The sequence below is a fragment of the Lethenteron reissneri genome, chromosome 20 (genome assembly GCF_015708825.2).
Source record: "Lethenteron reissneri isolate LAM-NWPU_2019-01 chromosome 20, ASM1570882v1, whole genome shotgun sequence".
Taxonomy (NCBI): Eukaryota; Metazoa; Chordata; class Hyperoartia; order Petromyzontiformes; family Petromyzontidae; genus Lethenteron; species Lethenteron reissneri.
Window position 1 is genome coordinate 4,384,329 of NC_083798.1, and position 26,490 is coordinate 4,410,818.

General features: G+C 45.1%; 1 protein-coding gene across 3 annotated transcripts in view; it reads right to left on the reverse strand.

Moving 5' to 3' along the window:
- Positions 1 to 367: 367 nt before the first annotated feature.
- LOC133344613 (rho GTPase-activating protein 9-like) overlaps positions 368 to 26,490 on the reverse strand; it is a 49,268-nt gene continuing 23,145 nt past the window's right edge. For 2 of the 3 annotated variants that reach the window (XM_061554628.1, XM_061554627.1), the window contains exons 10-19: positions 21,352 to 21,424; positions 20,692 to 20,793; positions 16,894 to 16,992; positions 16,254 to 16,377; positions 13,813 to 13,914; positions 12,947 to 13,045; positions 9,009 to 9,086; positions 6,109 to 6,243; positions 4,422 to 4,527; positions 368 to 2,139 (exon numbers count right to left, since the gene is read on the reverse strand). In XM_061554628.1, coding sequence (XP_061410612.1) covers positions 1,965 to 2,139; positions 4,422 to 4,527; positions 6,109 to 6,243; positions 9,009 to 9,086; positions 12,947 to 13,045; positions 13,813 to 13,914; positions 16,254 to 16,377; positions 16,894 to 16,992; positions 20,692 to 20,793; positions 21,352 to 21,424 — 1,093 coding nt within the window. In that variant the 3' untranslated portion in view covers positions 368 to 1,964. The remainder of the gene's footprint in view (positions 2,140 to 4,421; positions 4,528 to 6,108; positions 6,244 to 9,008; positions 9,087 to 12,946; positions 13,046 to 13,812; positions 13,915 to 16,253; positions 16,378 to 16,893; positions 16,993 to 20,691; positions 20,794 to 21,351; positions 21,425 to 26,490) is intronic. The other variant, XM_061554629.1, reaches the window with a different exon arrangement.

Here is a 26,490-nt window from a genome sequence, read left to right on the forward strand (position 1 = left end):
ATAATGTGGATTCATAATCGCCTCCCTCCCGGCCATGATTACTCTGCCATACGCTGACCTCCCCTTCCTCATTAACACTCATTAACACTCCCAATTAGCGCCACTAACTCATCTCCGGTGTGAAAATTACAATTAGAGGCTATAAAACACCGCTAATGAAGATGGCCAGGTTTTAATACAGCAGGCTGCCTGTTATGGGACCCCATTCTCGCAGAGTAATCTCTCTGTGAAGTGCAAGGCTATTCAGACCGTGCTGTGTGTGTGTGTGCTTGGCGCATAGGAGCCAGCACTCTCTGATATCCTTGCAAGCAGTTTGCAAGCACACTGACATTTGAAAACAATTTAAGACAATGGCACATTGCAAGTCTTTATTTAAAAAAAAAGCATTTTAAGTACTTCATTAAATCAAGAAAAGTTACATTTATAATGCAAAAACAATCGCTCAACAATGGAAGACAACTTTTTTCGATTGCATACATTTGTTATCTGCACGGGAAAATGTGTTTGTATTGTCAATTGTGTAAAAGTCACATTTACAACTTGCACAACATGCTTTTTTGACATTTTAAAATATTTAAAACTTTTATACATGCAAAATTGTACCATAATACTTATAGAAGTGTAACTCATTTAAAAACACATTTTTGTTTGTTTGTGTTTTTGGGAGCTTTTTGTACAATATGGCACTGCACACGCTGCCATTATTAAGTGTACGTACTTGCATTTAATGCATTTTTGTGCTGTGTATGACTGCCACCTGCTGTGTAAAACTGTGCAAATACGTTTGACCAATTCACATGAACTTTTTTCATTTGCTCAAAATACTAGAATCATATTTCGTGCCGAATACTTGTAAACATTCTCACAATCTGATGGAATCCAATAGATCACTGTTAACTATCCAGTAATTCCAATGTTTTCTTTTTTCGCAGACTGTACAATGCAACAGTTAAGATTACATAACCGTGTTCCATCCAATTCAAATACAGGTGTCTTTCTTTTGTGATAACAATAATACTTGTTGGTGCAATGTGCTATTAATTGATTCTTCATTTATTGCACTAAGAGTGACCTGGTGATAATCCATGGAGATGACCTCTTATAAAATACCTGGTTACCTATTGTTACACGGGACATATGTAAAACTTTGAATCATATTTTCAATATTTATTATGAAAAGATACAGAACTGACATGCAATGCTTCTACAATTGTTAAAACTGGGGAAACGTGACTGCAGGCTGTCTCGGATTCATGATAGGTAATTGTTGTACTTTAATTTATGCAATACTACACATCAGAGTAAATTACATTCCTTTGTCGGTGACAGTTGGTGAATCGGGGGGGGGCTCAGGACTGGTTCAAATATCACCCGTGACTAATGCCAACCATGGCCAGGAATCAAATGCAGGTCGCGCACCGCAGAACCTATAGTTTGATTCCAAGCCACGGAAAACGTGAGTCGCAAGTGATATATGAACCAGGCCTGAGTCCCTCCTTCAGCAAGAAGTATGGACCTGCATGATGAATTATGGTCAAACAGCACCGATAACTGATACGGTTACAAGGAGGTCTTCAGACAGCAGTGGAGAGGCAATGGAATAAAGGTCACTTCGTAAGGTACGCAGAAGCGATTGCCACCAGTGATTCATCTGCAAGGTTTTTCAACACCAGTGTTGCGCAATTTGTAAAATGTCCCTCGTTAAAAGTTTGGCCCAACGGCACATGTCAAAACTTTAGCAAGTAAAATTTAAGATGAAGGCCAGCAGAAATCTAAGCAAGGTCTTGCTTTGATGAACACGTGCTTTTTTATTGAGCAACATGTGTCTGAATAATATATTAACATATATATTTTTTGAAAAGTAGAACTTCTCCCGTTCAATCATACGTTGTGCTGGAGATGAGGACATTTTTTGCCGATCGGCTGCAGCGTGGTTTCTGCCCATTTATTTTTGATCATACTCATCACTCGGGAAAGAAGGTTTTGTGCTCTGTCAGGATGTGTTCAACGATCTGGTTCTGGTACATCATGTGCAGTGCAAAATGACCCACTTCCTGCTCCGGCCGGAGTAAAGTTGGTCCAAATACAATGGCCAGGTTCTGCACTGACATGCGATTTGTCTTCCCATGTGCCACAACCCTGCATGCACACACAAAGACAAAGTTCCCCCATATAGCCTTTCTTAGACTGTTGAGGAAGGTGCTGTTGGCGAAAACCTTTGAAGGCCGGCACGGCACACGTGGGGTTCCGAGGCTATCGCCACGACCAGCCGGCCGCCGCCGTCTCCCACACACCAAGACAAAGTTCCCCCTTATAGCCTTCACAGACTTTTGGGGCGAGTGCTGTTGGCGAGCACCTGTGAAGGTTAGCATGGCAAACGAGTGGGGGGTGGCCACATGCACATGCAAACACGATCGCACGTACGTGCACACACGTACGACATGCGCGCGTACATAGAGGGATGCGTAAGTGGATATAAACTGCTTCGCTGAGGCAATGAATATTTTGATGTGTACAGATGCAACTACTGAACGGTGTATTTCCATCCCACCCACCGCCGCATGCCAGCGATTTGATGAAATATTGTGAGTCAGATTTGATTCAGGAATCACATCATCGTACAACAAATATGGAAAGACATTGATTCTTGCACATGTGATTCAATGCAATTATCATGGGCTTTAAGAATGCATATTAACGATGCATGTTTGTATTGATACACGTCTATGATATTCGCATTTCATACTGAAAACCTCTGCTTCTAATTGTGTTGCATCTAGTCGTTGTTACTCTAATGAAGCTAGCACAGGTACAATGTCAATCTTATAAGGAATTTTGTCTTAACAATCATATTTAATACTTACGTACATTTTTCCTTTACAACACACTCAACGATCGACACGGATGGGTGCAAGAACCCATTTTATAAACTACAATTGTGATTATTTAATAACCCATCGGTTTGGATTACAGTGCGAATTTAGTCACCGCTCAAGATCATTTGTGCCGATTTTGGTGGATAAAAAATTAACCCGTAAAAACAAAGTTTTTCACTATAAATCCTTTATATGCGTGTTCAATGGGCCACAACCCAGCCCACATTGGTCTTTGAAACGGGCGGCTAGAGTCCTCTCGTCCTCTGGCTTGAGATGGCTGCCACCTATGGGTCAGATGATTGCCTGGCACCATTAAGCAATTGGTAATTAAATATAATTTTGTTTTACCTAAAAAGTGTAACATTTTGGAGAAAAAAATTTCACGAAAATAAATTGTCACGCACAACGAGTCTGTGTGCAAAATGTCAGCTCGATTGGATCACGGGAAGTGGGTTAAAAAACGACCGAGAGATTTGCACGGTCGTAAGCGCGCAAGCAAGCACGCAAGCAAGCGAACTTAATATAAAGGATTTTTTAAAAACGTCATAATGCACGCACCAATGCAATATGCACCTCCCATTAGCACGGTTGGCTACATACAAGTTCAACGTACACACATGCAATTGAAGCACTGTTTAAAGGAGAACATGTACAAGGACGTTGCTGTGGACGATGTGCCTGATGTCAAGACCTACTAGCTCCTGATATGCGGCGTTGGGAGCGTCTGTGCCCACATTTTTTAAGGGGTCAGACTTCGGGCCATGCAAAAGCAATGCCTGGATCAGCCTTTTCGGTGCAGGCGTTTGCCACGAGCACGGAAGCATGGATTCAAGCTGTGTGGAAGTGCACCCCCTGAAGGTTAGTACTGGACTTGCTACTGTTAAGGTCACACTCGTCCATATTGGGCTTGGCAATATATACATTCCCGTAAAATATTTTCGTAGGATAGCAATCTTTGCGTGTGCCTCCAGTCACGTCATGTACATAGCTTACACATATGGAGTTGACAAGTCTGGTATTAATTTAGGTACAAAAATGAAGATGATAAGTGTATTCCTTTATATTTATTGATTTCACACAAAGTGTGATATGAAATTGAGAATTAGCATCTATATAGCGAGCTCGAGTAGCATGTTACAGAGGTCGCAACCGGGTACCCGATACCCGTACCCTACCCGATACCCGGCCGGGTACGGGTACCCGTTTGCGACCCTGGTGCGGCCGGGTACGGGTACGGGTAGACCGTGAGTCACTGGTGAGTAACTGTTTGTCACTCATTTCCCAACGTCTTGTCTCTTCTCACAATTCAAGTTCCTAGAATCAACCCACCCGCGCCTGCAACATGGCTTCATCCCAGAGGTCGCAATCAGGTACCCGATACCCGTACCCGGCCGGGTACGGGTTGGGCACGGGTACGGCCGGGTACGGGTACCCGTTTGTGACCCTGGTGCAGCCGGGTACGGGTAAGGAATAAAAACTCGTTTGCGACCTCTGGCATGTTAGCATTGTTAAAGCAACTAAATTAAATAATTTAAAGAGGCTTACGTTGCTAAGTGGTTGAAGAGCAGTCTCATGGTTTCACGATTGGTGGGTGGCAAAATTGCGATCAGTTTCCCCATGCAGCGAATCTTTTCAGCATAGTCTTTTATTTCTGGAAGGAAAAGAAGAATGGCAACGCCATCGTCAATCAGCCAAAGAGACTGAAACACACGCACGATATGTAAGTGTTGATGCGTGCACTACATCTTCAAATAAAATATGACGAGTGAGTCCAAGCTGTTATTGTTGTATTTCGATTTAAAGCTTTCGTGACTGCAGGGATTCATCTTCTTGGTTCTTTCGGTAAAGTCACGTAGAAGGGAAGTAATAAAATAATAAAAATAAAACATAATAAAATAATTCTCACGACGTTTCGGCTACAACGCAAGCAGCCGTCCTCAGGTGAATGACGCTGTCTCCCCGACAGACCTGGTCTTCACCTGAGGACGGCTGCTTGCGTTGTGGCCCGAAACGTCGTGAGAATTATTTTATTATGTTTATTTTTATTATTTTATTATTTCCCTTCGACGTGACTTTACCGAAAGAACCAAGAAGATATTATTGTTGTAGTTAATGTTTTTTTTTAAGTACCACACATGCTTATCGCTTCACACTTAACGATACAAAGTAAACACGGTACTAATCCAACGTTCACAAACACGACAACTGATACATGTAGCTGACCGTGCCTGATATCAATTCTAATTGTGTTCTAGAAGGACTAAATTCCATGTCTGGTTTTCTATACAATTTGCACACCTTCAAATTTACAATTTGAGAAACTACCTTTTTTGACCGTGAGCCTCGCTCAATGAGCTCGTGTGCGTAGAATCACGCGTACAATTACACACACATTTACGATAAATACATCTCATACATATCGACTCTTACGATGAAGGGTTATAAATTATAACCATGCTCCGGAACGGGATATATTGTTGAAATTTGGCACAAATGTAGTCAAGTGTGTGCTTACGAATAGTTAAGCACACCCAAAATGTAATGCCCCCCAATTACAGCCCAGATATTGGTTGCATTTATAAGTATACGACCCCAACCTTTAGTGGAGTAAGTAATTTGCCTCCAGTTCAATGTTAAGCTGAAGCCAAATAGTGGCTGAAGACAATGAACGACAACTCGTAAATTCTATGATAATGTACCCCCTCTATGTGTACCGAATTCACTTCAAAGCTGTGAGCTGTGGGCACACTTTCATCACTCTGTATTTAACGCCCATTTCTTTATTTAAAAAACGTCTCCCATAATCGTCGAATGGTTCCAAACCTTCCAGCTACACACTGCACACTGCAGCACTCATGAAAACGCCACGCATGATGCCTCATGCCTGTTTGGAGGCCGTATTGGTGGCTGACACTAATGGTCATCACGTACGCAAGTCACATGCTTGCAGGGAAACGAGGTGGCAACTACATACTCGTGCATCAAATAGACAATCCAACTTATTTTAAATAACTTTTGAGGTATTCCCATCATATATGTGGGTTTTCCCCCCTGGCACTTTGACTTGAACCTTCGCGTACAAAATAAATCACAAATGCGGGATAAACCTGAAAGGCAGTCTCAGTGAGGCTATCTCCGGCAAAAAAAATAAGCAACCGTTTCTGTATTTGTACGACGATCGGCAAACGGTGTCTCGTGCATGAGCCGCGCTAAAAATCGATGGGATACGGACTGATGGCATTGATGAAGTGAGGGAAGAACTTGAACGGAAAGAGGGGCTCTGGAAGCTCCCGGAAGAACATCTTCAGGGCCCCTGTGATGACATGCACATCGTCCCACTGCGGCTCCTCCAGGTCCAGCTTCTCCTCTGGGAGGTTTCGTTGGGCACAACGGGGAAAGAAGAAGAAAAAAAAACATTTTCACGCACTTCAGGAGGGAGATCAAGCGTCGTCGTGTTAACGAGTCACCGTGCAGCTCAATGTAGCTCGACGCCAATTTAATGAACGTGTACGTTGAACTTCTTTCGCACCGTACGTAGCTAGCCGTGCTAATCGGAGGTGCGGCGGGGGGGGGGAAGGACAACAAACCAAAGACTATAAGCAGTTCTCATAAATGAGTGTTCAATCAAGATTTAAAATAACAAGCTAAACGGATTTCGGATGAAATCATCTTTTTTGCTGCACGTTGCAGAGGTTCGCGGTGCAAGCCCAGTGACCGCCCTGGTTCAAGATCCTGCGACGTTATTCGAAAAAAAGGAGGCCGTGTATCTTCTGCCACCACGCTCCTAATTTACAATAGTCGCAAAATACCTCATTGGGTAAAGCCACTTAGAAACATCATCCACTGCTGGGAAACTACTGCACACAACAAACATTATCTGCGCGATATGGTTCGTTAGAAATAAATGATGCGAATAGCAACTAAATGTACTCCTGATTTAATTGACGTGAACAAATGCTTTAATCAATCCATAACCTTTAAAATCAAGTGAGGCACTAAGTGGGGTTGTTTTTTTTTGCAAAGGGAGACCAGCAGTGCGATGATACATGTAAAAAGCACCAAGTGCAATTTTCATTTGCAGAAATAAATCAATATGATCAATATTGATCACGACTCTGAAAATTACAATATAACTGCTGTTCAAAGAACACTGATTGCATTCATAAATGAAAATTAGAAAATTGATTCACAAGGGTAGAAAGTGCTATTGCCTATTTCACATGAATGTAAAGAGAGATAGCTAATGTCATGTATTGTTTTTGGAATCTTCATTGACTCAATAATCTTTTTTTCAGGAGGGTTCATGCGAAAATATATTGTCAATTCCTTTTTCCGGAGAGTTTTCTGCGTTCGAAGAGTACGCAGAGAAACATCACGCATATGAGGATGTGGGTCACAAAGTCACGTGATGTACTGCCATTTCCTGGCCATCTCACAGGCCCGAAGGTCTGGGAGTTTCGCAAACCATTGCAGTCCATTAACCCTTTCCTCCAGGGCACTGACCTCTGGGTATACAGCACCAGCATGCCCAGCGTGCTCACGTAAAGTAGTACCATTGACCACAATTCATGTAATATACAGCAATTTGGAAATCCACTGTTGGATACCGGGGTTGTTTGATAATTTTTTGTGCGGATTCGTAAAGAGGGCCCTGCACTGGTTCAGATATCGCTGTAGCCATGGCCGGGCAGCGAATTAGTGTCACCGAGTTCATAGGTGCCGTGCCACTAACCATAAACGACTCCACCGTGTGCCGTTTCGTTTGTAAAAAAAAAAATACTTCCAGATAAGTTGTACATTGCTTTAAAAGCAAGCACGTTTACATAGCTGCTTTGTAAACATTCTTTCGCGCGCAATAATCTCAACAGCATGGACACGTAGACCACCTCACTGCCCCGTGGCGTAAACAATCAGTGGCTTAAGTGGGTGAATTCTCCGTGGTGGCGAAGTAGCGGGGGTGGGGTGAGAGAATACGTTTTTTTCTCAGTAAAAAGCACTAGAGGTAGTAATACCAACAGCAGAACCCCATTTAGTCGAAAAATAAATAGTCCAGCAGCTGGAAATAGACCCTGCTGGGCCCCCTCCAGCTTTAACCCCAGGGCACTAAATGTATTCTGAGGGTAATGCTATATGACGCCAAGAAAGAAAAATATGTAAGTCAGCATTTCATATGCCTCGGTGAAGGTGTATTGGCTCTCATGCAAAAAACGATCTGATCCACACTTTACTGGGACTGCATGTACCAATTCGCGCTATGCTTGCTTGCTGGTCTGTTGTTAGTTATTTGTTGTCGACTGCCTTATAGGTGGAAGCAAAGGTGGAAGATTATGAATGTTGGTCGAAAGCAAAGTTGATATGCACGAGAAGTATAAGCCTGTTGGCTGAAACCTGCTTTTGAAATGCAAAACATGAAGCCTCTTTAGTAAATTCTATGCTGCCGAAAAGTTTCCATAATTGGCATGAAGATACATTTCCATGTAAATATTTTAAAAGCTCCTTGGCATTTGCTATCTGAAATATGAATGCAATTGTAATCCTCGAAGTATAAAATAATTGCTTTATTAATTTGGACACTAATAATGGGCTTACACAGTTTTACTTCCATAATAAATAAACAATGCTTAAAACATAATCATGGCCATTCTGGGTCACGCAAGTGGTTCCCTTCATGAATTTCAATTCCCCTATGGACACCTGTCTCCTATGGAATGGCATTTTAATTTTAAGTGCTGCTTGAAAGCCTCCTGAGGCCAGCCTCGGGATTACCACTGCACCCACACAGCACGCACGCAAATGGTAAAAGTGGCACATTTTTGACAGCTATATCATGTGTTGCGGAAGGCAAATTTGGCCCATGCTTCAGTATATTTTTTGTTACAAATAGGGTCGTGGCATGTTCAATTGCTATGGTATACAGCAGCCTTTGCTTAAAGCCTTCTCTGAGGGATTCACAGGCCGTAATAGAACAGAGGCCAAAACTGGGTTTTGTATTCGTCCAATGTTGTGCTCTGGTGAATACTCTGCCACTAATCCTACTTTTCCGCCCTTGTTTGGTGACTGCGTATAATTCGGCTTTTCTGGGCACACATGTTTGATTTTACACGTGACATAATTGGATATGCAACCTCTCACCATGGTCCACGATGAATCTCAACTTCTGTATAGTGGCCAGATTTCCACTGACCCTGTAAATCCCGTCCACTTGCAGACCTGCGGTCAGAAAGGAAAACGAGAACTTCATTCAGCCAGGATTAAGTGAAACAATTATACAACGGGGCTGTGTCGAGCTTCAGTGCCTGCTGCATAGGAATTTTGGGTTAAGGTATCCTTTTATCTTGATGTTTGTCGCTATTGTGTATACATCATTGGCAAATGTATAGGGCATGCTTAAAAACTGTAAATGAAATGAGCACAGTGGGGACACACAGGAGGAATTTCTTGGAACAGCCTACAATAAAAGTGCTGCAGTGGGGGAAAAAAAGTCTACTGGATCATTTAAAAAGCAGTTGGAGGAGGTTTTAGTAGACCAGGTGCTTAGAGAATATGGTACGGCCATTTACGGTTAGAAAATGCTCTTTTACATCTTGCGGGAAATCGGGAACAGTAGAAGGGCAGAGCCTGCAGCACAAAGGGCAAGACTGACTGGCCCATTCGCTTTCCAAAACGTCTAATGTTCTGGAGTTGTTTTATTGTAATGTATTGGTTTAATTGGTGTGTGCCCATGTGTGTGTGTGTGCATGTGGGGAGCAGTAGTGTAGCAGTTTGCACCCTGCGCTACGAACCCAGTTACCCGAGTTCAATTCCCGCTCACAGCTAATACCAGTGATGATTATCTGAACCGGTCCTGGGGCTCTCCTAGGTCGACTCAGCCTTAAATGAGTACCTGTTGCAGTGTGTAAACTTCACCCCTTGGGAGACAAAAGCGGCCGGGCGTGGTGCTGACCACTCACCCCCTTTGTGCCATGCTGGCCTTCACAGGTATTCACTAACAACACTTGCCCCAAAAGTCTGTTCAAGCTATCTGGGGAATCTTTGTTTTCCACATGTGCACATACTTTTTTGTGTTCATGTGTTTGTGGGCACACATAAGAGCGACCTACTTTTACTCTATATTTGTTGAAATTATTCACTATTTGTGTATATTTTAATAAACTTCAGGATGAAGCACTGGTGCAGCACTGCACACACGTGATGTAATTCCAACGCCTTGGAATTACATCGCTCTTTAGATGTGTAATGCGGGCGTAAATGGGCGGGGCGGATATGACGATCCGAGAGGGAGGAGTCAGGGTGACGTGGGGGAGAAGTTATAGCGGGGAGACAGGAAGCTATCTGGGGAGTCGGGGGAGTGAAGGGTGGTGAACACGTTGGGTGGTCGCCGTGCCTCAGCCTGGTGGCTGAGGGGCTCATGACGGCGCCAGCCAGCGGGGTGGAAGAGAGAGTGGAGGATTGAGGTTGGAAATGGCGAGATAGCCACAGAGGCCACGAAGGGCTGACATTGGGAGGTGGCGAGATCGCCACGCACGGAGGAACAGGGAGCAGCGATGGAGCTGCTGGGGGAGCAGCCAGAGGGCTGTACCAAGAGCCTGCAGCGGAGCTGCAGGAGCGTGGAAGGCTACGGGAGCGAAGGCAGATGTGGGGCTGCCAGGGAGAGAGTCTCAGGAGGAGTGCCGTGTGGGAAGGAGAACGCGAACCCCAAATAAAGGACACGAAGACAGAAAGAAGTGTCTGAGTCCTTTTATTACAGATGTATGCATGGGTGAGAATGTGTTTGCACTAATCTGTGGAGAGAGTGGCTCGCGCAAGCCGCTGCAAAACCAGAAAGCTGCATGTAACCCCAGCTACCACAAATATCTGTGTCAAGTGATATCTTAATCAGTCCTGGGCCTTTACTAGGTCCACTCAGCCGTAAATGAACAACACTTGACACTTGTGTAAACATCAGCACTTTCAACACTTTGAAACCAAAGGCTACACGACTACCTCACGTGCCATAGCATCATCATATATATTTTACAGATTTAGTGAAATGTATTCATTATTTTTCAATCAAAATGTAATGAACATGGGAGTTAGGTGCAACGTAGCACCAAATACATGTCGAAATGTACATTTAAATCTGTACTTACAGTATATGCTACAGCTTTGGTTACTAACTACCAGCACATAAGAATGGTGAATTCAGAGTGGTTCACCATTGATTATGGACTCAGACAGTGTAGAGTTCCGTCAGCAATGTAATTTATAACTGTAATGGATGAAGTCTGGAGTTTCGGTATAAGCAGAAACTGCAAGTCAAATGTAGTGTTCTTTGCTGATTCTTCAATAATTTGGGCTGGGGAAAAAACTGCAGAAATAACTGAATAGAATAATTGAATGGATTAAAGATTCCGAAATTAAAACCTAATTAATTTTACACTTGCTTACCCAGGAAAGCCTCACTGAATTCCAATACGTTTTTTTGGAGGGTTCTGCCAAGTTATGGCCAAAGGAGGTGACGTTGCTGCTGTGTAACCAAATTGTGTCACTTGTCGGCATTGCTTTCAGCGTTTGGATGTTTGGCAATAGCAGTCACACTGTGTGTGTGTGTGTGTGTTTAAGCTATGGGAGGAAACCAGAGGACTCGGAGGGAACCCACGCAGAGCAGGGAGAGAGAACATTCAAACTCCACACAGAAAGGAATTGAACCCAGGTAACTTCTTGTTGTCAGTTCAAGTTCAAGTTCATTTATTAGGTATAGCCCTGTGAGCCATTCGGCTCTTGAATCGGGTGCAACCGCAACAAAGGTCTTGTTGACATCGCTCCAACCCTGCCACCCCAATTAAAATAAATGGCAGGATTGATTAACTCGTGATTATGGATATATATTTAGAAAAACAGTCGACGAATAAACTTTATAGGGGAAGATTTGAAGAGCTTAGAGAGATCCAAGTGTCTTGGAAGCAAGGTCTCAGGTAGGACACTGCAGTGGCAAAGAGAGGCGACTTGGTTTTGTATAACGCATTCGCACTAATGCTGACCTATACAGCATACGCATGGACTTTGGCAAAAAGGGAAGAAACAGATTGCAGGTGAAAGAAATTAGGTTATTAAAACACATTGTTGGGGGGGGGGGTGGAAACGTAGATGGTATTGAATGAAAGATCTTGAAGTCGTGGAAGAACAGTGGAATAAATTCTGGAAAAAAAATGTATAGGAAGGGCAAAATTGAAATGTTATGGACACATAAAAAGAATTGAAAACACTCGGCTGCCAAAAGAGCTGTATCGAATGGAAATAACACAGTGGAAAAGGCCGAGGGGCCATCCAAGATAAAGATGGAGTGAAATGTGAAGGAGGACTTGGAAGATAGAGGTGAGGACTCGAGAGTAGCGGAGGAAGGGCAGAGAGTTTGTCGAATAACAAAAAATACGTGGAGGCTTTGCAAAATCAGCCGACCCAGCAACATGTTGGATGTATGGAAGGGTGGTAGTGGTGGTGGTGATGAATCACAGCACATATTTAAACTTAGTACATTATAAAATCTTGACTTAAAGCTTTCGTGACTGCGGGAATTCATATTCTTTGGGTATTTCGGTAAAGCCACGTAAATAGAAAAAATAATACAAATATCACGACGTTTCGATCGCAACACAAGCAATCGAAACGTCGAGATATTATTATTATTTTTTCTATCTACGTGGCTTTACCGAATGACCCAAAGAATACATTATACAATGTAAGGCGCTGTGTTTTTCATTGTTCTTTATACCTATATCTGATACCATGAACATCATTGCTGCATGTGAGCCTCCTCTCACATGCTAACTTGTGCCCTTTGCCCCACATAACGCCTTTTTTCTGGGCTGGAATTTAATCAATTCAGTTTCAGAAGAAGCTCCCAGCACGTGGGGGGGGGAGGGCGAAACGTCGGACATCGCACCGAACGTCAACAACCCGCAAACACATCGGAGCGCTACGCAGCTCGGCCGGCGAATGCCCACGCAAGCAGGTACAACCTCACGGACTAGCACGGCTACGTAGGATGTGAGTGAGAGAAGCTCAGCAGACATGCGTCGAGAGCCCGTCACCTTTCCTCTCCACGCATTGAACGCTGAGCCTGGCAAAGTTGGGCACCGTGGATCCCTCCCGCTCGCAGAGAGTCTGCAGGGGGCAGCCAAAGACTTGTTCTGGAGCAAACGGCGACAGCGGGAGCGGACAGCATCACGTGGGCGGGTCGGCAAACGAAGTGGTTAACGTGGGTCGAGATTTGAAGCTTTCGTGACCGCGAGGATTCCTACTCTTGGGTTTTTTTCGGTAAAGTCACGTTGGTAAAATATAAAAAGAAATAATAGAAATAATAATGTAAATAAAATTATAAATCACGACGTTTCGGAGGCAACACAAGTCTCCGTCATCAGGTGGGACCGTCACAGCTAAATTTACTGTATCAAGTGACGGTCCCACCTGATGACGGAGACTTGTGTTGCCTCCGAAACGTCGTGATTTATTATTTTATTTCTATTATAATTTCTATTATTATTACTTATTTTTATTTTTTACCTACGTGACTTTACCGAACAAACCTAAGAGTATGGTTAACGTGGGCATTCGTGTTGAATTGATATGTATATACGCTCGTATATGTTTTAAAAAAACGTACGTGATTAAATGTGCCAAGATTTCAGGAGGCAGAATATGGGGCACTAATTCGTTTGTTATGAAGTGCAAAATCACCTATGTAAGTGCTCATACAATATAACAGGTTACTCGTAAAACATGTGTCAAATGGAGCTTCAAGACGAATCTAATATAAAGTTCAAGCAACTTATTCAGAATTTTTTGTAATGTTTTTACAGCCTACCGTGCGAGTGTGTTTTTCTAAGGTATCATATGCTTCGCGATGTCATGGACACTTTTAGGTCTGCCATGAGAATGTACATGCGTAATACAATACCTTTGATGATGCCTTTTTCTTCCAAGTCTTTCCTCGTAGGTCGTCTTGAGATGAGATTTTTCAGTTTGTTTTTGTTATCTATGGTGGAGACTCTTCTGCCTACTATAAGAATATAATATATGCAAACATTCATGATGAATAAAACTAGTACTGTTGTATATCACTGGCAATCATCTCAAAGGAACCATTCATTTTGAATTAAGATTATTTGAAACTAATTAGTAACTCACAAATCACTGTGCACTTTGGAAGATTTAGTCAACGTGAATTCCTGCTCCAATGAACGTCAAGGTGGTTCTCATCTCCTCCACTACAGCCCTGAGCCAGCAGTGGCATAAGCGATACTCTTGATTCTGCATTCCCATGGCATCCAACACTGTTGACTTTGCCCCAGTGGCGGCTCCTGCAAAATCTCTCAGGGGGGGCAAATGTCTGGATGATTGATAAGGATAAGGTCCACCCATGCAATGGATAAATTAACAGCTTAAGCATGTGAAGGCAACTTCACTTCTTTAATATTAATGAAAAATAAAGTGACTCTTACAATACATCTTGTTTGTTTCTATACTCACTATTAATACAATCCACTCAAGTTTATTTTATTAAAGATTCCACTAGGTGGCGACAAATTATATTGTTGGATGAAACGTGCTTACGTATGATGACGTAAGCACGTTAGGGCGAGCCCTCCCGGAAGCCATAGAGAATGCATTGCAGCGCCCCCCTGTTCGAAAAAAAACATCTTTGAATGTAAGTCTATGGGGCCACTCGGGGCGATTCTCAGCCGGAGTGAAATCGCTCAAAAAGAGGTGGTACTCCACAGAACGTGACATGACGCTGATTGGACTATATCCAGAGGCACAGTGACGGCTAGCGTGACTCTGTGGTTGAATGACATTGGTGGTGCGTCGGCCAATCGCCCTAATGAAGAAACCGCCCCTGCTTTGCCCACAAAATGGTTCTCATTGCATGGACCGCAAGGGACGACAGACTGAGCCAACGCACAGCCAGGATTCGAACTCGCAACCTTCCGATTGCGAGCCGCTCACTTTTTCGACGAGTCACGTGGCCAGCTGAGCCACCTGGCCAGGTAAAGATTTTCCATCCATAATAATCAATGGCAGTGTTGGTGGACGACAAAGTCACCTTGGTGCAAATTTGCAACATTCCTATCTGAAAACTGGCCAATGTGCTTTTCAATCACTTGTATAAAACTGTCGTTACTCTGCAAACGTCGCTAAAATGTTAACATTGGCAGTGGTCATTTCCATTCGCTGGTTCTCAGCCAGTGGTGGGAATTAAATATTTGGTGTGGTCTAGTTTTGTTATGGAACCACCGCTGTTGAATTTCTACCAACAGCTCACAAGTTAAGTGTTCACATTAAGTGTTCATATTATTTTCCAACAAACGAAATTGAAAACAAGACAAACAAATAATTACGTATTATTCTGGAGAATGTTAAGAACAAAATAAGTATTTCTTGCTTCCCATATTTGTCTTTCCGCAATTTTCTTTTTACGCAATCCGTCAGCAGCACTCCCTTCTGGGAGTATATCTTTATCAGCAGAATTGATTCTAGACATGCAGACTTAACCAGTTTCGACATTCAGTGGCTCATCAGCAGACAGGCTTGCTTGATCCAATTTCGGCAAACTGCCCAATTTTGCTTTGATTGAACCAATGCTGCTGGTAAATGCATCCTGCAAAGGCTGTGTGGCTGATGGTATTTGAATTTTTGTTTTACTTTTAGATGACTTTTTAATGTGGAGAAACAAACAAGGGAAGCAGGCGTTATTTATTTCCAAATTGAATGCCGACTGTTCTATTCTAAAATATGTTAGAAACACATTTATGAATCATTATTGTGTAATGGTCTGTTAAATATAAATAACTGACCAAAATTGTTGTGTCATATTGTCAAAGGGCTGAATGTTATTTTTATATTTGTTTTTACATACTGAACCAGATTCTGTTTCAAAAGGAAATCCTGTCTGTTGTGAATTCGAGTCAGAAGTATGTTGGCTGGTCTCCAATGTACAAATTCCCCACGATTCAGAATACGAATCATAGGCAACGTTTTGTGATGAACAGGCAAGGCCCGGATTACATAATTTACGATAGCTGCCGGCTAGGGGTATTTTTACCCTCAAGGCACAAAGGCTTAAGTCTTTGCGTAAATTCTTAATGTGAATTCAAGAATCCATTTACTTCCGCTATTGGCTATAACGGTTGGATTTTTTTGACAAGTTAAAACATTTTTTTAAATTAGAGACATCTGGCAGGGATCTAATTTGGCACGAGCACAGAGAAATAAAAAATGCATGCCTTTTCTTTTCAATGGAGGAATTTTTGTGGTTTGTTAGCCTACAGTTTTTGTGCTTCTTTAGTAAAAGGTTGGGTGTTCCTATGTGCTTTAAATGTAAAAGGCGTGTATACTTACAGTGTAGAAACCTGCTCTCTCTGTTGCTAGACCGGGTGATAGTTGGCTGAATTTTGGGTAGACTAGTGACTTCATCGTGAGCTGTCAACTTGCTGTCAGAGTCATCATTTGAGCTGTTTGGGAGCTGAGGACAAATTAAAAAAATATGTTTCAATATAAGAAGGCACTGAGTAAAATATGGACTATGAAGTTCATGTAATCGCTGTCTAACCCTGTGCCAATGGATGATTTAATATCCTAAAACGTGAAATGGTATCTCGAGAAAAGAAAGCATACAACAGGCCAGCAACTGCCACATTGCTCTCAATGGTCATGATACAACAGAATAAAATAACGTATTACGTCTAAAATATGTTCTATAAGTCTTAAAAAATATATATATGGAATATATTAATCATTTAATTCGATGCCCAATGCGCAATGGAGCCAGAGCACAATCATTAGAGAAACATCAGGACTGACACGCACTTTTCAATTCTTTCCTTGAAAATATCCTGGTTTAATTGTTTTGTTTTATTAGTTTTGTATTGGTCATTGAGGCCAGAGATAGAATACATCTACATGCATGCTACTCAAACTGTGGCAGTGTTTGACTCTTATCTTAAGTAGGATAAGAACTTGAGATGTATAGATTTCAGACCAGATTTTGAGTCACTTTATGGATCTCCTGAAGCCACTGATTGACGTTTTCTTCTTTATCTGACTGTAGCAGATAGACATCTTCAGAGACGGTGGTCATCTAATGCACACACATACCACCCTTAATAGCACAGCACAGCCAGAAACAGTGAACATCATCAGTATCTCCATACCGAGCATTGTCTAAGTGGTGGCCAAAGCCCAAAGGAGTCTTTCTGAACTCCACACGTGGACTCACAAAGGGACAACCTAGTTTGGGAGTAATTCTTCAAATTTGCCCATGACACCAGCACACAATGACCAGCCCTTGAGCACAATGCCTTGGGACATTTGCATGCACAGAGATCACCAGATGGTGCATTTATCTGACAATGTCCTTTTCATCACATTATCAATCAGGATGCTAGGTTTGGTTTTAAGGCCATGAACTCTACCCTTATTGTCAAACACTCTTGACCACTAGGCTATACAAAATATAACCATTCTGATTAACTATATACATTTGCGCAGACATTTTCATCTTTTCTGACCAGGTTCATACCTCGCTTATCGTGAACTGTGAAATATTTGTCACGTGCCTGGTTAACTGTTAAATTAAGGCACACTCTAAGGCATATTAAGGGCACGCTTCCATGGCCACAAATACCATGAGAAAATTCAGAATGACACATTGCATTAAGCATGACTTTGTTACTGACCAGGCCATTGCACTGACTCTAAGAAAACGAGCACCATGCCATGTGTGGAATCAGTCGCGAGCATAGGTGGATTACATCACTCTTGGCTCGGGGGATAAACTGAGCTGATGCAGGTGTCCTGATTTTCCATAACAGGAGAGGTCACTATACACATCTTGTGTTAATTCTAGATTTGAAGTTTTCGTGACTGCAAGGATCCATACTCTTTGTTTTTTTCGATAAAGTCACCTAGGTACAAAAATATAAAATAAATAAGTAAAATTTCACTTTTTCATTTTATATGTTTTACCTACGTGACTTTACCGAAAAAAAAACAAAGAGTACATCTTGTGTTGTTATTTTCTACAGTGTAGAACTGTATTGCTCCATCACCCAACACGGGACCCAATGTGCGACGCAGAGAGTGTGCAAAATGTTTTGAGAACGAGGCACCAACCATGCCACACCTACCCACTGTTACGCTAACTTCAAAAATAAGTTTTAGGCACGAGCAATATACCATGACATTAATAAATCCTAATTTGGGGTTTGAAGGTAAATTTGCTTAAAGGTAAATGGTATGACTCGTGTAATGAATATATAACAAAAAAATAAATCTGCTTGAAAGCGGTTTGGTATCATTTGATATTTCGACGCAGCTTGCCAGAAAAAGACTGCAGCATCACAGATGCGATTCATTATTTAATTCGCAGAGTCATTCATTACATTTTTTTCGAAGAATGCATAATGCAAATTGTGCTTGGGTAATGGAACAGACAGGACTTATTCGAGATACATTACACAAGCATGACTTAACTTCGTAAAATGTTGTGACCGGTGATTTATTGCATGCAGAGTGCATCATCATTCATAGCAAAGAAAACATTGTCTGCTACGCTAGCTGATGTTGGTCTGGAACGTAATTTTGCGCTGAATTGCAAACATAAGTTTAGTTCAGCGGTGGTCAAAGTATTAAATTGTTAACACGCTTTAATTCTGCAAAGTAATACAGATTTTAATGACGTATCCCATCACTCATTGATATTCTTATACGTTAATGATGTGCCCCTGACATTGAATACATTTCCATTAGAGTTGTAATGATTAACCCCCCTTCACCCCCCAATAACTGAATGAATTGTCACAATTTAGAGTTTTAATTCGATATGGGAATCTAGTTAACACGGGGGTGGTGATGTGAACCCATGACATACACTACAATTTATATGGATCGAGAAACACTGGTTCTCACACACCCAATTCTAAGCATGTGTAGTGATGTTAAATGGATCATCACTACGGCGCGTAGCGCCAAGTGCTGTAGTAATGGGCGCTGAGGCTAACACACCATGCAGTACCACTCAGTGTGCCACTAGGGGCATGGTACTGGGTGCTCGCAGAAGGAAGCAAGATGAGTCCCACCGGCAGAGGAGGGGATAGCAGCCTCCGCCACGCCGCAGGTAATTGCCACGGAGTCGGTCACTGGGGGAGTGTGGTGGGGGGCGGCTGGCGGTAGGGGGGGGAGCATGTCATGTGGGGACGAGTCACCCCGGCACCGGGTTAAGCACGTGATGGGCCGGGGTGAGGAATGTGGGTCAAAGGTGAACGAGGGGCCACGGGAAGAGGAGCTGAGAAACGTCTGGAGAGTTCCTGCGGGGGGCGTTGTTAAGAGAGGGAACAGGCGTCAGGTGGCCTGGAACCTTCGGGAATATTCCAGAGGTAGGCGCGGCCTGGGGTGGAGCCAGGCCGTGCCAAGAAGGATAAAAGGGAAGCTCCAATCGAATATTGGGGCTGTCTACATGTGAAATGACACTCAAGTGCTACGTCTACGTTTTCAACATCGTGGGTCAGGCAGCACGTTGGCTGCTCTGACCCGATTATAGTTATCCCGTATGCGAGAGAGATAGGTGTCATGTGGTCCTATGCGTAACAAGAGTGAGATATATGTGTATTTAGTCCCGTGTGTAACAGTGTTGCATAAAGTGTAAAATAAACGTCGTTGCCTCCTAAATACTGTCTCTGAATGACTCACGACACAGGTACAGCTTGTGAAGTGCTTCGTTGATTAATATGTGCATTGGTATACCTCTAATTTGCACATTAAACGTTTAATTAGCCAATATACAACAATGCCATTATTTACATTTGAAGTGAGACTGCTAATTGTTACATTTGACTTTTAATTGACCCAGAGTCAGAGTTATTGTTTATTGCCACTGAGCCAATGAAGAGTAATAACTTACACCTCCTGATAATGGCAATGCTGTACGATTTGCTATGACCCGGCGCTGTGTTCATGGGATGCCGAATCAGTGCAGCGGCCAGCAACCCTGGACTTGCGATCCAGAGGTCGCCGGTCCGACCTCTCGCCGTGGCAGTTGAAACAACGATGCAAGTTTCTTTAAATCCCCACCCCTCACCCCGCCCCTGTCCACCCCGCAGAATAGATGGGTGCAGCCCAGTGAGAGTCGTTCAACAGGCCGTGTGCGGTGAGGACAGATGCGGATGCTCCCGCCTCTACTGGCAAATCTAGCCTGAGTGATCCTTCTGCCAACGCGTTATGGTGGCGAGACGGAGCCATGGTGGTGAGAGGTTAACTACTTCGTGTGGTGTGTAGTAGGTCGTGGGTTCGATCCCGACCCTGACGCCGATGTACTTTAAGTTAGCGTGTCTCTGTCCCCATGGTCACGCAGATTTTTCTCTGGGTTCTCCGGTATTTTTCTCTACACATTTAGAAACATGCGTTTAGAGAATTTGGCTGCAATAAATTTGCACACGGTAAGCCACTTCATAGAGCTAACATATGCGGCCAGGTCACTTCTAAAAAAAAACGCACTAGAGCTGAGTGGGCCTTACCTGGTAAAATAAAATGAAATTTTTTTTGTTGAGTGTCGCTGTGGTGACAAATTAATTGCAGGGCTGCTGCACCCTTTTACCTTTTTGACTGTTTAAACGAGAGCAGGCCATTTGCATGCACACGCCACGATCGATTCATCATCCACAGTCCCTCCGATTATCCAAGAGGGAAGGGTGACGTTTGCTTTGGCACCGGGGGCACCTGTGAGTTATGTCCCTCCGCACTAAATGTGACCGAGCAGAATGAATGAAATGCGTTTGCGCACCTGCATGACGTTCTTCTTGCTCGACTTGTCACGTACCGCCTCGATCCGAGCCCCACGAAGACAAACGGCGTGCAATCCCTTCGTGGACATTGAGGCCAGTTTCTAGAAGGTGGGGGACGGGCACGTGGCAGTCACGCAACAATTGAGGGTAGGCGCACGACCCAACGGTGGCGTTCTACGATCACGTGAAGGCAAACCGCGGCGCCCGAGCAGCAATTCAACGGCATGCTATTTATTCCAGATTTGAAGCTTTCGTGACTGCAAAGATTCATACTCTTAGTTCTTTCGGTAAAGTCACGTAGGTAAAAAATGAAATTTAAATTAATAAAAAATAAAATAAAAATCACGACGTGTGACGGTCCCACCTGATGACGGAGACTTGTGTTGCCTCCGAAACGTCGTGATTTTTATTTTATTTTTATTAATTTTAATTTCATTTTTTACCTACGTGACTTTACCGAAAGAACTAAGAGTAGGCATGCTTTTTGTCACGCCTCGACTTACGATAGTTGCTTGTATATAAAAGGCAAGGTTTTGTTGATTTTAATGCATTTCCGTATAAATATTTGGAAAGCTGTCAAGCAATAACACATGTATTCTTAATAGTGTGTGTGTGTCTATGAGTTCTTTCGCATTAGCACCAATCTGGTGTGTACGCACCCAGCCAGGTCCACTTTCTTTGAAGCTTATAGTTGAAGTTGTTAGAGTAACAAAGACGTTTGACCAGCTTTTCCTGCCAAACAAATGACATTGCATCAACTGTTATGAATGGGCAATATTTCACGAGACAACACAGTCTGGTTACAATGGACGTTATTGTTCTTCACGTTGACTAGTACGACTGGCTGCATGGTCTGGCTATAAATTGATCGTAAGAGCACAACTAGTTTTAAACACACGTTGGTAATGACTTGCGTAATTCTGCAGTTGTTAGTGCTGTCTATACGGAGGACTTTATTTGGTAATGCTGTGTTGGCAGTGTTCTTGACAAATGTGGTCAGTTTTCTCCAAATGGCAGTACTTTGTGTCAGCGTAATGACTTCCGTGTGCAAACTCATCCGATCGTTCTGCAACGAGTTGGCTAAGGAAATGTACGATTGTTATTTATGCAAAGAAAAACAATCTTTTCTCAGTGCAATGCGAAATAGTCCGTGTGCTTTTAAAGTATGCTCAAAGCACGTATATGATGTTAGAATTGTGTAATTGCATGCAGTAATAAAGGTCTGGGCAATGTACTCGTTCAATAAATACCCTCGTATTTTGGCATCTAGGCTACCTTTCACTGGACTTATTATGAATGTAGAAAACCATTATCTTTAAATGTGTTTAAATGTATTATTAATATACCCTGTGTTGTGGAATTCCTGTGACCAAGACGAAATATAGGTGAGTTAAATGACTTGCTCAAGGTAAGTTTTGGTTTAATCTTATGATCATGTGTTATTATTATTAGAACTGCTCATAGTGCAATATTTGTAATATCATAGTTTTCTTTACGTTTTTTTTTTTTTAATCCATGTGTAATGCGGGCGCGGGCGACCTCCCGGATGTGACGTCACGGAGAGGTGGAGTTAGGTGACGTGGGAGGAAAGGTTAAGGTTCTTAAGGGAGGAGACCGGAAGAGGAAGGCAGAACGAGTGGGACTGGACCAGAGTAAGGCCACGTGGGCAAAGCCAAGGGGGGCAGCGGCGGCCAGCGGTGGCCAGCTAAGGGAGCAGCCAGCGGAGCTGCGAGAGAAGACAGCGGTGGGGCGGCTGGAGAGAAGGCGGACGAGGAGCTGCGGGGAACACAGCCGGCGAGGCTGTGTGTGAGGGAGAGGCTACGAGAGCGACGAGAGGAGAGAGAGGCTGAGAGAACGACGAGGGGAGAAACTGCAGGAGAGCAGTATCAGTGTCAGTATAGAGTCTTATAGAAGGACAGCCGTGCGGGTTAAGAGAGAAGAACCGAATAAAGGACACCAAGCCAGACATCGTGGTCGAGTCCTTTATTACATTGGTGTCGGAAGTGCAACGGCATGTCGAAACAAGTGAGAAAGAAAAATGTTCCAGCGCCGGCATCGGCTTCTTCGTCCGAAGACGAAGACTTCCCTCCAAACATGGATCCTGCCAGGGTGGTGGAGGAGAGCCCTGCTGAAACGAGTGCGGGGACGGGAGTGGAAGATGTAGCCACAGTGTCAGGGCCGCCGACACCATCAGACGCTGATCGGCGATGGCTGCAGGTGGCTGAGCAACTGGAGACTCTCAAGGACGCCCTGGGCCAATTGTGTCATCTCGTCACCCCAAGCACGGCGACGGAGAGAGCGGAGAGTGCTCCACAGGCCGCCACGGGTTCTTCACTCCCGGCGCCATGGGCCACGCGGCAGGAGGCCGCCATCTTGCGCGTGCCGCGGCGGGAATCCGCCATCTTGACCACGCCGCGATTCGACGCCATTTTGAATTTGCCTCCGGAGGAACCATCGGCGGAGGGCGGAGTGAAGCGAAGTCGGAGTCGCCATCTCACCACGGTCAAGGAATTCGCCATTGGGGGCGACTGGAGCGCTTTCGCCTGCAGATTTTTAGCGGCGGTCCGTTCTGCGAGATGGACCGATGCTGAGGCCTTGGAAGTGTTGCCGACTCTTCTGGACGACGAATCTGTTCGTTTTTTTCGCTCCATTAAGGCCGAGAAGAAGAGGACATTATATGGAGTTTTCAAGAAATGGCCGACGCCTACGAGCCACCTGACGACGCGCATCGGCGATTCGCTCAACGACAACGAGCGCCCGAGGAGTCGCCTGTGGCGTACAGGGGTGCAGTGCTTGATTTGGCTATGGCCGCGTATCCAGATACAACACCTGACCTGCTCGAGCCTCTCATCTTGGGCAAGATGCTCGAGCTGTCGCGGGATCTTGGGATTCCCATGCCGGTGTGCGGGCATGAGAAGCTCACCTCCCGGGCGGCGGCGAAATGTCTGGATGCACAATTCAACCTACGACGATGGAAACAGGTCACGGCGTGCACAGGGGGGCCCGTCGCGGAGGGTGGCGCTCTGGGTTGGGACCCTACGAAGTCGGTATACGTGCCGGATGAGCGGGGCCCTCAGGAGCTGACGGCCGCCTCGGTGCCATGGTCAGGCCGCGGTGGACCGGCCTCTCGTGCTGCACCGCCGATACGCGGGCGGCGCGATGCAAGGCCTGCGCTTCGGCGCAACGACGCCGATTGCTTCCGCTGCGGACGGAAGGGCCACTACGCGAAGGACTGCTGGGCCCGCATCCCGGGTCCGCCACAACAGGAGGCCTCATTACCGGCCAAGCCGCCCAAGGATCCACCGAAACAGGCAAGTCGGCACGCACCAGACACCCGGCAAGGCTTTACACCTCACCCATCACCTTCGTTGTGCGGTCATAGTGTTGTTGTTAAAGAGGGACCTTCGACGGGGCCTTGTCGCTCTGTGACGCAGTGGCGCAAATTGGCACGGAGGGTTGTTGCGGCCGCTACGGGTTCGTCCACCGTGCCGGGGTCTATACAAGGGGTGGACGTGCGCATTTTGGTCGATTCCGGGGCGTCCGCGACTATTATTTCGGATGTCATTTTTCATCTGTTAGGCATCCCACCCGGGGCCGTGCGTCCGGTTTACGGGTCGTGCGTCGCTGCGAACGGGGGTAGTATGGGCATCGTGGGCCAGGTGGACGCTAAAATATCTATTGGGGATGTGTCGGCCTCGGGCGTTGTGTTGATTTCAAGATCCTTGGCAGTTCCCTGTTTATTGGGCACTGATTTTCTGGCTAAGATGCCTATTTTGATCAAAATTAATGAGAATTGTATTGAACTGCCGGGTGGCCGTCAAATTTCGTTTCTGCCGTCGCCCTGGGGGCGACCTGCTTCGGCCGTACAAGTGCAGGCGCTATCCGTGGCATCTGTTGATATTCCACCTGGTTCACAGATGCTTATTCCCCTGCGGTATCGGAAGCCCCTGCCTGGTCGGCTGGGAGCGGTTGGGATCTTGTTGTCACCTTCAGCCTCGATAACGGCCGGATCGGCGCTGGTCGGAGCGCAGACCATCGTCCGGCCAGATCAATTACCGTTTTTGCAGGTGCTCAATGCGGGTACGGAAAATGTCTGTGTCCCAGCCGGCACGGTTGTGGCACATGCCACCACGGCATTTACGGCTCACGATTGTTCGCATAGCCAGGGAGTGGTTGCTGGTGTTTCCGAGCCTGTGGCTTCGGATGACCGCTGGATTGCTAGCTTATGTGACGGAAATTCTTCCCTGTCTGTGGATCAACGGGGTGCGCTTCATAAATTGTTATTGACGTATTCCGATGTGTTCAGCTCCAATGATTTGGATTTGGGACGCACCTCATTGCTTCACCATCACATTGCTACAGGCGACGCTGCCCCTATTCGGTTGAATTCGCACCGAATGAGTCCGGCCGAGCGAGAACACGTTCGGGGGGCAGTGGAGGATATGTTGGCTGCGGATATTATATCGCCGTCGAACAGCCCATGGGGCGCGCCTGTGGTTTTGGTTAAGAAAAAGGATGGCAAATTGCGATTCTGTGTTGACTTTCGAAAATTGAATAAGATATCGGTGGCAGATGCGTATCCCCTGCCGCGTATGGACGACTCCCTCGACGCATTGTCGGGGGCTAAGTATTTCTCTACACTGGACCTCTCTTCGGGATTTTGGCAGCTTCCCCTTGACGAGCCCTCACGGGAGAAGACCGCATTCCGTACGCCGCAGGGGTTGTTTCAATTTAACTGCCTTCCGATGGGGCTGAATGCGGCCCCTGCCACATTTCAAAGGCTCATGGAACTCGTTTTGACGGGGTTGCAGTGGGAGACATGTCTCATATATTTGGACGATATCATCGTCTTCAGCCGCACATTTGATGAACATTTAAGGCGGCTGGAGACGGTGTTCGCGAGGATGCGCTCCGCGAACTTGAAATTTAAACCAAAGAAATGTCACCTACTGCAACGGTCCGTCCGTTATTTGGGGCACATCGTGAGTGCTGAGGGGGTGTCTACGGACCCGGAAAAAACGGCGTGCGTCCGAGATTGGCCGACTCCGGTCACCGTGGGGGATGTACGTCGCTTTCTGGGATTTGCCTCGTATTATCGAAGATTTGTACCGAATTTTGCGACCATCGCGAGGCCCTTGCACCTCCTTACGGGTAAGGGACGTAAGTTTGCGTGGGGACCGCCGGAAGAGGCGGCCTTTCAGAGTCTGCGTAATCTGTTGGCTACCGCCCCAACATTGGATTATCCGGATTTCAATCAACCGTTCATTCTTGATACGGATGCGAGCGACACAGGTATTGGCGCGGTGTTGTCTCAGTCTAAAGGGGGCGTAGAGCGCGTCGTTGCGTATGGTAGCCGGGTCCTGTCGCCCGCGGAAACACGCTACTGTGTCACTCGCAGGGAACTCTTAGCCGTTGTTTTTTTCCTACGTCAGTTTCGACCGTACCTGTACGGCCGTTCCTTTATCGTACGTACGGATCATGCGGCCTTGCAATATGCCCTTAAAATGGATCAACCTTCCGGCCAGCTGTCGCGTTGGTTGGACACGCTGCAAGAATTTTCATTTCAAATTCACCATCGTAAAGGGGTGCGCCATGCGAACGCAGACGCACTTTCTAGGTTGCCGCAGCGCTCCCCTTGCAAATGTGCGTCGGGGACGCAGAGATGTGCGCCCAGCCTACCCCCCCCTCAGCCGGTGGTATTGGCTGTGGAGAAGTCGGATGCTACTGTGGAACCGGGGCCGACTGATGGGGTTTTGAATCTGCCACGGTCTGTTTGGATAAGGGAGCAAATGATGGAT